The sequence below is a fragment of the Emys orbicularis genome, chromosome 15 (assembly GCF_028017835.1).
Source record: "Emys orbicularis isolate rEmyOrb1 chromosome 15, rEmyOrb1.hap1, whole genome shotgun sequence".
Classification (NCBI taxonomy): Eukaryota; Metazoa; Chordata; order Testudines; family Emydidae; genus Emys; species Emys orbicularis.
This window is the reverse complement of record NC_088697.1, coordinates 2345188-2357692: the sequence shown is the minus strand read 5'-3', so window position 1 is coordinate 2357692 and position 12505 is coordinate 2345188. Positions and strand designations below refer to the sequence as shown.

The following is a 12505-nucleotide window of genomic DNA, read 5'->3' as shown; positions in this document are numbered from 1 at the left end:
TTCGGTTGCGGGGGCCCAGCTGCTCAGAGGATCATGTTCCCTCGGTAGCTGCCCCCCCCCCGGCCCCCGTTTGGGGTTTGTCACCTGGGGAACCAACCGCCCGGCCTGTGTCTGCCATCTGCATCCACCATGCCCGGGGCGGGGGGGAGGGGCTGTAGTCCTCAAAATACCTCCCCACCCTGCCCAGATCCGTGCCCCACAGCACAGCGCCCCCCTGCCCCACAGTGCCCCCAGCCGAGCCCCCCCCCCCCAGCTCCCCTGCTCAGTGCTCTGGGCCTGGGGTCTCTGCTGGCGGGGGGGCTGTTACACAGGATGCAGCTGTAACTGGTGCAACCGCCAGGCAGATGCCAGTTGTGGGGGTGGTCTCGGGTGTCAGCCTGGTGGGGGAGGGGTGCAGTGGGGGGTGCAGAGGGGGAGGTGTTCAGTGGAGGAGGGTGGGGGGGTGCAGAGAGGACAGGGTGTGGGGGTGCAATGGGGGGAGAGTGTGGGGGGTGCAGAGGGGGAGGGGTGCAGAGGGGGAGAGTGTGGGGGTGTAGAGGGTGAGGGGTGCAGAGGGGGGAGAGTGGGGGTGCAGGGGGAGGGCATGGGGGTGCAGAGGGGGAGGGTGTGGGGGTGCAGGTGGGAGGACATGGGGGGTGCAGAGGGGGCGGGTGTGGGGGTGCTGGGGGGAGGGTTGCAGTGGGGGGAGGGTGCAGGGGGTGCAGATGGGGGTGCAGAGGGGAGGGGTGCAGAAGGGGGAGGGTGTGGGGGTGCAGAGGGGGTACGGGGGGTGCAGTGGGGGGAGGGTGTGGGGTGCAGAGGGGGGAGGGTGTGGGGTGCAGAGGGGGGAGGGTGTGGGGGGTGCAGTGGGGGGTGCAGTTGGGGGAGGGTGTGGGGGGTGCAGGGGGAGGGTGCGGGGGTGCAGAGGGGGAGGGCTGCTGAGGGGGAGTGCAGGGGGGAGGGTGTGGGGGTGCAGGGGGGAGGGGCGGGGTTCCGCCGGTGGGGCGGGGGCTCCGGCACGTTCTGGTTCCTTCCTGCTCAGCACTTGGCCGGGTGCCCGGCCCGGGCGGCTATTTATATCCTGTCCCCATGTGCCCTGCACCGGCAGCCGCGCGGCGGGTGGGGGAAGGGGTGGGGCGGGGGCAGGGCCCCTGTGGGGGGCTGGGCCCCACGCGTGTGTAGAGCTGGGGGTGGGGGAGACATGCAGGCACATGCGTGTGTGTTTTGGATGTTAGCGTGTGCAGGCGTGTGTGTGTGTGTGTCCTGCCCCCTCTCTCTGTGGCTCGTGGAGCGTGTTCAGGCATGTTTGGGGGCCGGATTAGTGCCTGAGAGAAGATTACCTTGTGGCTGCCCTCATGTGTACTGACATGGCCCCTGTATGTGTCAGTGTAGCCAGGATGTGTCTTAGCATGTCTGCGTAACCATGGCTGGCATATGTATTAGTGTGTCTTGGCATGTTTAGGCATGTTTGCTAATTTAGGACTCAGTGCAAGCGTGTCCTGCATAGTGAGGTATGCGTTAGCGTGTCTGGCGTATGCAGTGATCTGGGTGGGTCTGTACATACCGTGGTAGTGTGTTTGGTGTGTGTGTTGGCATGGCCGGGGCATGTCACAGCGTGTTCAGGCGTGTGGCTGTACATGGTGTGTTAGCATGTTCGGTGTCTGCGTTGGCATGGCCGGGGCATGTTGAAATGTGTCCAGGCATGTGGCTGTACATGGTGTGTTAGCGTGTTCAGTGTGTGTGTTGGCATGGCTGGGGCATGTCACAGCGTGTCCAGGTGTGTGACTGTACATGGCGTGTTAGCGTGTTCGGTGTGTGTGTTGCCATGGCCAGGGCGTGTCACAGTGTGTCCAGGCGTGCGGCTGTACATCGCGTGTTAGCGTGTTCGGTATGTGTGTTGCCATGGCCGGGGCGTGTCGCAGCGTGTCCAGGCGTGCGTCTGTACATGGCGTGTTAGTGTGTTCGGTGTGTGTGTTGCCATGGCCGGGGCGTGTCGCAGCGTGTCCAGGCGTGTGGTTGTACATGGCGTGTTAGCGTGTTGTCTGTTGCCCCCCCCCATATCCCGACCACCCACGTGTGTCTCCAAGCAGCTGTTTCCCAGCTCCCCTCCCATCACCGAGCAACAAGGCCGAGCCGGGCCCCCATTGGCTGACAGGGCGATGACATCAGCAGCCCAGGCACAATTAATAGGGCGGCCCTGGAGCCAGGTCAGCGTTCCTGCCTCTGTTACCATAGCAACAGGGAAAACGCTGGGCTCCATCCCCCCCCCCCCCCACGGGCCAAAGCCCCCCCCCCCAACCTGTCCCCCCCCCCGTCTCCCATTTCTGGGGGCGGGCAGGGCTGGGCTAGCAGGGGCTGCGGGTCGGGAGTGGGGGGCACCGGCAGAGCTGGGGGGGGTCAGGGCTGTATTGGCAGGGGCTGCGGGTCGGGAGTGAGGGGCACCGCCAGAGCTGGGGGGGGGGCAGGGCTGGGCTGGCAGGGGCTGCAGGTTGGGAGTGAGGGGCACCAGCAGGGCTGGGGGAGGGCAGGGCCGGGTTGGCAGGGGCTGCGGGTTAGGAGTGAGGGGCACCGGCAGCGATGGGGGGCGGGGGCAGGGCCTGGGGGGGGGAACCCCGGGCCTAGGGCAGGCTGGCTCCTGTCTGTCTCTCTGCGGGGGGGGGAGAGATCAGCGGGTCCCAGGCTCCCGGTTACTGATTAACTCCTGCCCAGGGCTCAGGGAGCTGTGGGGGAGGGGACGGGGCCTGCGCCCAACCCTACAATAACAACCCTTCACCGCACGCTCCGCTGGCCAATCAGCATCCTTCACGGCATGGTCCAGAGAAGGTAAACCAAGGCAGAGAGATGCAGGGACTCACCCTCATATAACCCCCAGACCCCTCCTCCCCGTCTCGTACCCAGCCCCACCTCTGTGCCAGGGCCGGCAGGTCTGAGCAGAGTGCTGAGAGCCAGGACTCCTGGGTTCTCTCCCCGGCTCTGGGAGGGGAGTGGGGTCTGGTGGGTTACAGCAGGGGGGGCTGGGAGCCAGGACTCCTGGGTTCTCTCCCCGGCTCTGGGAGGGGAGTGGGGTCTGGTGGGTTACAGCAGGGGGGGCTGGGAGCCAGGACTCCTGGGTTCTCTCCCCGGCTTGCAGGTGGTGGGTTAGAGCAGGGGAGAGTGGTGGGGGGTTGGAAGCCAAGATGCCTGGGGTCCTTCCCCAGCTCCGCCACCGACTATGGGGGAGTTCCTGCCTCTCTCTGTGCCTCTGTTTATATAGATTTCAAGCTCTTTGGCACAAGGGGTGTGTGAAGCTTGGCAGCGCCCGGCGCGACGGGGCCCCACCAGCCTGGCTCCTGCAGCCAGGAAACTGGTTGGCATGAGACTTCATCGCCACCACGCGGGGGCGGGTTGAGGCATTGGCACTGTGAGCCGGTCCCCAGGGCACCGGCTCCTGGTGTCACCTGCCAGGCCCCCCGGCTGGGAGAATGGGCGATTGTGCCCGATGGGGTAACATTGCCTGAGTCTGCAGAGAGCCTGAGCTGTGGGAGGGGGGAGCTGCCCTGAGCCTGTCAATGGGGTGTTAACTCCAGGCCTCAGAGCTCTACATGACCTGAGGGGACTGCCCTCAAGGGGGGGAAAGGGAGCCACCAGGCCCCATGGACCCCCTGGTGAAACCCATTCAGATGGGGGCGAGGCTATGACAGTGGGTGGGGCCACAAGGCACCACCTCCCCCCCAGATGGGGATCCACAGGGTCACATGCAGGGGCCAAATGGAATCGGCAGATGGGCCAGACCAGAGACAGGGATGGGGGATGCAGGGTACCTGGGTTCCATTCCCAGTGCGTGGGAGCTACGGCCCAGCTGTGTGACTCAGTTTCCCCTCCTGCCTTTGTCTAATTGGACTGGAAGGGGTTTGGGGCAGGGGTCTCTGAGCCGCCCCTCACATCAGGGCAGGGCCGGGCACGACGGGGAATGGGTGGCATGACGTAGCTAGCAGTAATTAGTGGGCCTCATCCATTTTCCAGGGCTCTGCGTGACCTGGGCACCGGGAGATCCCCTAGCCGGAGCACCGCAGAGGAAACCGAGGAAGGCCGGGGTGGAAAATCCTCCCCCGCCCCAGCTAGCCCTCTGCCCCTGTCCTTTGGCACACCCGTCACCCCGGCTTTAGGGGGGTGCAGAGCGGCTGCGTTTGCCGGAAAGGGTCACACCAGACCCCTCCAGCAGCAGAGCTGTGCCACAGAACCGAGCCGAGGGCTGACAGGAGGAGCCGGAGAGGGGCCGCGGTTGGGGGGGGGGGGGATATCCCGGGCCCCAAAGGGAACCAGCCCAGCGGGTGCCGAACATGTTCGCACTGGAAAATGGTCCCCAATGTTTAAGCAGGAGGGGGAGGGACCCTTGCAACAAGCTGCCAGAGGAACAGGGCGGGGGGCAGGGGGGGCTGGCCCAGCGTTGGGGGTTCGGATCAGCCGGGAGGCCTGTCTGGAAGGCGCTTTACTGGCCTGCCCCCAGGGGGAGATTCTCTGGCCTGGATCAGTCAGGAGTCCTGGCTCCCAGCCCCCCCTGCTCTAACCCACCAGCCCCCACTCCCCTCCCAGAGCCGGGGAGAGAACCCAGGAGTCCTGGCTCCCAGACCCCCCAGCTCTAACCACCAGCCCCCACTCCCCTCCCCTCCCCGGGTGTCCCACTAGGCGTTTAAGGAAAGTGAATTAAAGGCATTGAAGGAATCTCTGTGCCATGAGCCCAGGGAACTCCCTGGCACTAGATGTCGCAGCTCAGCAGGCTGGGGTGTGTGGGTGGGCTGAGAAAATCACCCAGAATGACAGGAAGGGGGGTTAACCCCCATGCGTCACGGCAGGGACTGGCTGGGTCAGGAAGGGGCGTCCCCCTGCGCCTCGGTCTGACCGAGAGCCGCCCGCAGAGCGCCTCGCGTGGTCGCCTGTCGCCCTCTAGTGGGCAAATGTCAGAACAGTTCCCACCCGTCCCCAGGGCGGGGACTGGCTGGCTCAGGGGGGCGGGGAATGGGGCAGGGGCCTGTCCCCTCTAGGGGGCGCCGGCTCCCACCCGGCCCCAGGGTTCACGGCTCAGCCAGCACTAGATTTCTAACCAACCACGGTGAGGCGTGAGAGCCCCGCCCCCCCGGCTCCCTGCCGCCCGGTTGGCTGAGCGCGGGGGAGATTGAGATCTTGCTGCCCAATCAGAAATGGCTGGAAAACTCACAACTCTGCCTGGCGCGGCGGCGGGCGGGAGGAGGTTCCTTTGGGCGGGGCCAGATCCAGGGGGCGGGGCGTGCGGGTTGGATGCGGGGTTCAGGGGGAGGGGGACGGCAGGTGTGGGTGGGCGCTTCTGAGGGGGGGATCCGGACCCCAGGGAGGGGAAGCCTGGGGGGGGGTCTGGGCTAGATCCAGGCGGGGAATCCGGGCTGGACCAGGGGGCTGGAAGGGGGATCTGGGCCCCCTGCACCCCACCCCCGCCGGCTCTGCCTGCACGGCCCCCGCCCCGGCTCTGCCCGCCCCCCTCCGCTACCCCCCTGCCCGCCCTCTTCCCCCCCCCCCGCCGATGTGACGCATCGAAAGTTGCATCCGCCCCCCCATCCCGTTACCTGCGCGCAGGTCCCTCCGCTGGCAGCCGGGCCGGGGGGGGGGGGCGCCCCCCTCTCCCTCCGCCGCCCTTTGATTGACAGCCGGGCGGCCCCGCAGCCCGCGCCCCCCCCATACCCGGGCGGCTGGGGCGGGGCCGGGCCGTGGCGCAGTTCGGGCCCCGGCTCCGGGCTTCGCCTTGCGGCTCAGGCTGGTTCTTCCTCCGGAGCCAAACCGCCCCGCCCCCTGCACCCCCCCTCCCGCCGGAGGGGGAGTCACAGCGGCTCTACCCCTCCCTCCCCCCGTGTGTGTGTAGGGGGGTGTCAAAGCGCCTGTACCCCCCTCTGTGTGTGTGTGGGGGTGACAGCGTCTTTAGCCCCCCATCTCTGTGTGTGGCGGGGAGGTCACACGGTCTCTAAACCCCCCCGTGTGTGTGGGGGGGTCACAGCGTCTCACCCCCCCATGTATGTGTGGGGGTCACAGCGCCTCTACTCCCCCTTGTGTGTGTGTGGGGGGGTCACAGCGTCTCTACCCCCCCCGTGGGTGTCCCACAGCGCCTCCTGCTGGGGAGACTCATCTCACCTGTTCCCCCCCCCAACGCCGTGGGCTGGGACACCCCCCCATGTGCAGTGAGTGTGTTTACACCCACACCCCTGGTGGGGAGACGCCCGGACAAGGACCTGCCCCCGCCCCCCCCCAGGGCCTGGGCTGCAGCTGGGGAGGGGGCAGGGCGCTGACATGGGGGGTTCAGGGGGATCTCACCCTCCCCAGCATGGCAGAGCCCCCCCAGATTACACCCCCTTGCCCCGCTCCAGCTTGGCTCTCCTGGTGGGTACCACGGCCACTAGCCCAGGGCCCCATGGGGCAGCTGCTCCCCGAGCCCCCCCGGTGGCAAGTCATGGGATTGCTGCGGGCCTCAGTTTCCCCACGCGACAAGCAGCCGTTCCGCTGGGGAGGCCCCGAGCCAACACGGCCCCCGGCTACTGGGGAACGCCGGGGCCTGGGGGGGCAGAGCTGGGTTCGAGTCTGGCCTCAGCAGCACGACGTGGGGACCCGGGAGAAGCTGGGAAACTGAGGCACGGGGACCAGAGACAAATTGCAGCTGCTGGATCAGACTGTGGGCCTGTCCCACCCCATCTCTCCCCGCAGAGCAAACCAACACCCCCCGTGGGTAGGGTCACACACAGGCCCCACGGCGCTCTGCGGAAGGGTGGGTTTATTGCGGGGAGGGGCTCAGCTGTCCAGGCTCATGAGCAGGGCGGTGCCCCGTTTGATCCAGTGGTCGGGGGGGGCGGCGCCGGTCCGCAGCTCCACCCCGATGACGAAGGAGGGGCGCCCGGGGGAGCCAGTCCGGTTCGGGTAGTAATAGCAGGGGCAGGCGTAGGTCCCTGCGAGAGAGGGGGGTCAGGGGGTGGGGCCAGGCTGCCCCCCGTCAGCCCTGCGCCCCCCCAGACCCCTCCCCCTCAGCCCAGTGGCCCCCAACCCCCCGTCCAAACGGGCAGCGCCCACCCAGCCGGTCCCCCATGTGGTCAGCGCCCCCACATCCCCCGCACCCCTCAGCGCCCCCATCCCCAGCCCCTCCCGTCAGCCCTGCGCCCCCAAACCCTCCCCCACACGGGAAGCCCCCCTCAGCGTCCCCACCGCCAAACCCTCCCCCACGGGAAGCCCCTCCCCCCAGCCCCCTCCCCCCACGGGCAGTGCCCCCCCGACCCTCCACCTTTGCTGCTCTTCTTCTTGCTCTCGGCGGGTTTGAAGTGCACCGTGGGCAGGGGGCAGACGAGCTGCATCGGCTCCGCTTCCACGAGACACGAGTTCTTCTTGTCCCAGCCCGCGCCCTCCAGGTACAGCCCCCGGACCCACACGCCGTCCTGTGGGGCAGGGAGCGTCACCCGGCACGCCCCCCGCATCACCCCGGTATAGCCCCCCCCGGACCCACACGCTGTCCTGTGGGGCAGGGAGCGTCACCCGGCACGGCCCCCGCATCACCCCGGTATAGCCCCCCCCGGACCCACACGCCGTCCTGTGGGGCAGGGAGCGTCATCCCGGCACGGCCCCCCCCGGACCCACACGCCGTCCTGTGGGGCAGGGAGCGTCACCCCAGCATGGCCCCCCCATCACCCCGGTACGGCCCCCCCCGGACCCACACGCCGTCCTGTGGGGCAGGGAGCGTCACCCCAGCATGGCCCCCCCATCACCCCGGTACGGCCCCCCCCGGACCCACACGCTGTCCTGTGGGGCAGGGAGCGTCACCCGGCACGCCCCCCGCATCACCCCGGTATAGCCCCCCCCGGACCCACACGCCGTCCTGTGGGGCAGGGAGCGTCACCCCAGCATGGCCCCCCCATCACCCCGGTACGGCCCCCCCGGACCCACACGCTGTCCTGTGGGGCAGGGAGCGTCACCCCGGCACGGGCCCTGGACCCACACACCATCCTATGGGGCAGGGAGTGTCACCCTGGTACGGGCCCCGGACCCACACACCATCCTATGGGGCAGGGAGTGTCACCCTGGTACGGGCCCCGGACCGACACACCGTCCTGGGGGCAGGGAGCATCACCCCAGGTACAGCCTCCCCAATGCCGTCCTGGGGGGCAGCAGGTGTCACCCTGAGCACGGCCCCCCCACGCCGTCCCAGGGGTCAGGAAGGCTTAGGGGGACCCCACCCACACCCATGGGCTCTGGCCCCAGCCACGCACCTTGGGCGGATACACCAGGTTGTTGTCATCCACCGTGGAGACGATGAACTCCCAGGACAGGGTGTCCACCGAGATCTGGAGAGGGGGGGCAGTGAGAGGGGGTGGGACGGCCCCGGCCCCCCATCCTAGGAGTCCCCCCGCCCCCCAGCAGGGCTGGGAACTGCCCCAGGTGCCTCCAGCCCCCACTCTCCTCCCGGAGCCAGGGAGAGAACCCAGGAGTCCTGGCTCCCAGCCCCCCTGCTCTAACCCACCAGTCCCCACTCCCCTCCCAGAGCTGGGGAGAGAACCCAGGAGTCCGGGCTCCCAGCCCCCCTGCTCTAACCCACCAGTCCCCACTCCCCTCCCAGAGCTGGGGAGAGAACCCAGGAGTCCTGGCTCCCAGCCCCCCTGCTCTGACCCACCAGCCCCCACTCCCCTCCCAGAGCCGGGGAGAGAACCCAGGCGTCCGGGCGCCCCGCCCCCCCAGCGGTACCCACGTTGTTCTGGCGGGCGGCCGCCTGCAGCACGGCCGTCAGGAACCCAGTGGGGAAGGTGAAGCCGGAGAGCCAGAAGAGCACGGGGGGATGCGCCGTCTCGGCCCAGCGGGCAAACTGCTCCACCCGCTGGCCCAAGTCCCGGGTCCAGGCGGCCAGCGGCTTCTGCGAGGGGTAGGCCTGCGGGGGGCAGAGCACAGGGGCTGGGGGACGGGGCGGGCACACGGCACAGCTCAGCATCGCTCGCCCCCCCAGCGCTTGGAGGCTTTCACACACAGGGAAACGGAGGCACAGATCACACAGGAGCCCCCAGTCCTAGCTCCACTCCCCCACCCTCTCCAGAGGGGCTCCTCAGACTGGGGGGGTGGGGGTGATAAAGGGGGTGGTGCTTCTCCAAGCCCCGCCCACACGACCCGTGCAGCAGTTGAAGATTTGATGGGGGGGTCACTGGGCTCGGGGGGGGCAGGAACCTTCCCAATCGACCCACCAGTGGCCCCAAAGCCAGACACCCCTGGGCCCCCCAGCCCGTGTGGGAGGGCAGGACTGGGGAGTCTCTGGGCCCCAAGGAAGGGCAGGGGGCACTCCCATGGTGCAGCGACTCCAGCTCTTCCCCCGGCGGCCGGGGGCGCCCTTACCCTCTCCCACATGGGGGGCACACGGGCGTCGAAGATGCAGTTGAAGATCTCTTCCAAGGTGGTGGACATGACCACCAGCCCCTGGATGCCCCTCTCCAGCTCCACCAGCGAGGACCTAGGGGGAGGGCACAGGTCAGGCGGGGTCCCCCTTGGCCGGCCCCACACCCGGCCCCCAATGCTGCCCCCTGGGCCGAGGAGCTGCCAGAGTCGGGGCAGCGTCGGTCGGGGATCGGGAGGTTCCTTGCTCCCCACCGGGATCCCACGTTCGGTTTTCTGACTTGCAGGAGGGCTGGGCAGGGGTTTGCTGTAGTCTGGGCACTGCCCAGAGCCCCGGACCAAGATTGGGGCCCCATCGTGCCAGGCGCTGCCCACACCCCCCCAACCGAGATTGGGGCCCCGTCGTGCCAGGCGCTGCCCACCCCCCCCCCCCGACTGAGATTGGGGCCCGTCGTGCCAGGCGCTGCCCACACCCCCCCCGACCGAGATTGGGGCCCCGTCGTGCCAGGCGCTGCCCACACCCCCCGACCGAGATTGGGGCCCCATCGTGCCAGGCGCTGCCCACACCCCCCCCGACCGAGATTTGGGCCTGTCGTGCCAGGCGCTGCCCACACCCCCCGACTGAGATTGGGGCCCCGTCGTGCCAGGCGCTGCCCACACACCCCCCGACCGAGATTGGGGCCCCGTCGTGCCAGGCGCTGCCCACCCCCCCCCCCGACCGAGATCAGGGCCCCATCCTGCTGCACTGCACAGCCCCACGGAAAGGCAGTCCCTGGGGTGGGGATAACAGCTAAGCTGGACCGGGGCCCGTCCGGCCACGCGAGCCAGGGTTGAGCCTCGTGCCCCCAGGCCCGGCGGTCGTGGCGCTGACCTGATGACCTGCAGCAGGGCGTTGTAGCGCTGGATCTCCTGCAGCAGCACCACGTTGAGGGGCGAAGGGTCGTCGGCCAGCACCTTCTGGGTGCCCCTGTAGTCCAGCTCCTGCGGGATCTTGCTCAGCACGTCGGCCGACAGCTCCAGGACCTGCCGGGCGAGGGGCGCATGAGCCGCGGGCGGGGCCTGGGGGAGGTCCCTGCAGGATGGAGCCCCCCTGCCCCAGAACTGCGGGCAGGCGAGGACCGTGGGAGTGTCCCCGCAGGATTGAGCCCCCTCGTCCCAGAACCATGGGTGGCTCTCTGAGTCTGCAGGCAGCCTGGAGAGTCGGTGGCGGTGCCTGATTGGGAGCAAACCCCCAGGCCCAGCTTGCAGCACCCAGGACCCTCCCCTCTAGAGCGCAGGTGGTACCGAAGCCCGGGTCCCCCTGCCACCGGGTACCTTGTCCTCGCGGCTCTGCCCAGCGGCCCCGCTGGGCGTGATCTGGGGCTGCAGGGACAGTAGGGTCTCGAAGAGGGTCCTGGCCTCGGTGATCTGGGAGGCCACGTCGGCGTTGGGGTGCTGGCCGAAGGCCTCGGGCAGGTCCATGCCGGGCAGCATGCTGATGAACTCCCGGTAGGAGGCCAGGTTCCCGTCCTTGGGGATGTAGTAGGTGTCGAGCACCGACAGCCTGAGGGCACGGGGAGAGTCAGGGCTCGCAATTGCTCGGCCCCCCCAGCCCCGCTCACCCAGCCCCACACAGCCCCCCCACTTGGGCTATTTCTGCCTGCACAGGGCGAGCCATCCTCACAGGAGACCCCCAAGGAGAGGAGCGGGCAGGGAAGCACCCACGAGGGGAGTACAGCTCAAAAAGCCACTGTTACTGCCCTCCGCCTCCTTTGAGCCAGGTCCCTTGGGTGCCCCTCTGCAGTGGTGCCCCACGACCCCACCCCCCACCCCGGCGATTTCAGCATCCCTGCTTTACACAGAGTGAAACGGATTTATTTGGGGGTTGGATCCTATTGGGAGCTGGGGGTCTGGGTGCTGGAGACAGGAGCACTTGCTGAGCAGTTTTTGGTTAAAGTCTGCAGCGTTGGGGGGCGTGCTGTAGCAGGCAGGCGTGTCTGGCTCAACAAGGCAGGGTTCTGGAGTCCCAAGCTGGCAGGGAAAATGGGCTCAGAGGTAATCTCAGCATGTCAGGTGACAGTCCCAAGGGGGCCTCTGTGACCAAACCCGTCATAAACAGGATCCAGAGGTAGACGGGAAGGACAAGGGGGATCCGGATCACGAAAAGCCCAGAACAACTCTCAGATGGGAACAGAACAAACGAAGGGGAAAGCCAGCGTCAACCGAAGCGACACCGACCCAGCCGTGTGAACGAGGCTTGGGGCAGACGGAAGCCAGTTGAGAAGGGACTGAGGGCGGATCGCCGGCGCAGCCCTATGCGCAGGGCGTGTGGGTGGGCCGAACGGGCACCGACACTACTCGCAGGAGGAGGGGTTGAGGTTGACGCTGAGCAGGCCCCGCCCCCGTACTTGTAGAAGGGTGCGGCCAGGCTCTGCTCGCAGAAGTAGTCGTTGATGTAGGTGGTGAGCAGGCGCCGGTCCCAGCTGTCCGTCACGTGGCCCCCGTAGTTGACGCCTGCGATCAGGTACTTGAGGGCATCCCAGGGCGTCTCCTCATACTCGTCCAGGTACAGGCTCAGCAGGTTCTCCGACACCTGGGGGGCGCAGACGGCACCACACCAATGCCACAGGGCCTGCGGCGTCCGCTGGGGTGGGCACCAGGGGCCGCTATTGCCAGGTTCAGCAGAGCGCCTCGCAGGGAGCCCTGGGGCCTTCTGGGGGCCCTGGGGCGTGAGCTGCCTGGCTCTCGTGGGGGTCCCAGGGTCTTGTGAGGGGAGGGGGGTTGTTATTGTAGGTTCCCAGAGAAATGTGTGGGCTGGTTTGTTACTGTAGGGTCTCATGAAGCCAGGCTTGTTATTGTAGGGTCTGATAGGGGAACACACAGGGGTTTGTTGTTGTAGGGTCTGTGGGTGGTGGTGGTGGGGGGTTGTTATCATTGGCTCTGGTGGCGGCGGGGGGTTGTTATCATAGGGTCTGACGGGGCAAACACCCGGGGGGGGTTGTTGTAGGGTCTGACCGGGGAATACACGGGGGAGGGAGGGTTGTTGTTGTAAGGTCTGGGGGTGGGGGTGGCTTGTTATCGTTGGCTCTGGCGGTGGTGGTGGGTTGCTACCATTGGCTCTGGGGGTGCCGGGAGGGTGTTATCGTTGGCTCCGGTGGTGGTGGTGCCGGGGGGTAGTTACCGTTGGCTCTGG

At 68.0% G+C, this 12505-nt stretch overlaps 1 protein-coding gene across 1 annotated transcript in view; it reads right to left on the bottom strand.

The window, feature by feature from the left end:
* Positions 1-6765: 6765 nt before the first annotated feature.
* DNAH2 (dynein axonemal heavy chain 2) overlaps positions 6766-12505 on the bottom strand; it is a 108568-nt gene continuing 102828 nt past the window's right edge. Inside the window, exons 77-84 of the mRNA XM_065417371.1 lie at positions 11721-11905; positions 10648-10876; positions 10205-10356; positions 9337-9451; positions 8705-8881; positions 8229-8303; positions 7250-7400; positions 6766-6920 (exon numbers count right to left, since the gene is read on the bottom strand). Of these exons, the coding sequence (XP_065273443.1) occupies positions 6766-6920; positions 7250-7400; positions 8229-8303; positions 8705-8881; positions 9337-9451; positions 10205-10356; positions 10648-10876; positions 11721-11905 (1239 nt within the window). The remainder of the gene's footprint in view (positions 6921-7249; positions 7401-8228; positions 8304-8704; positions 8882-9336; positions 9452-10204; positions 10357-10647; positions 10877-11720; positions 11906-12505) is intronic.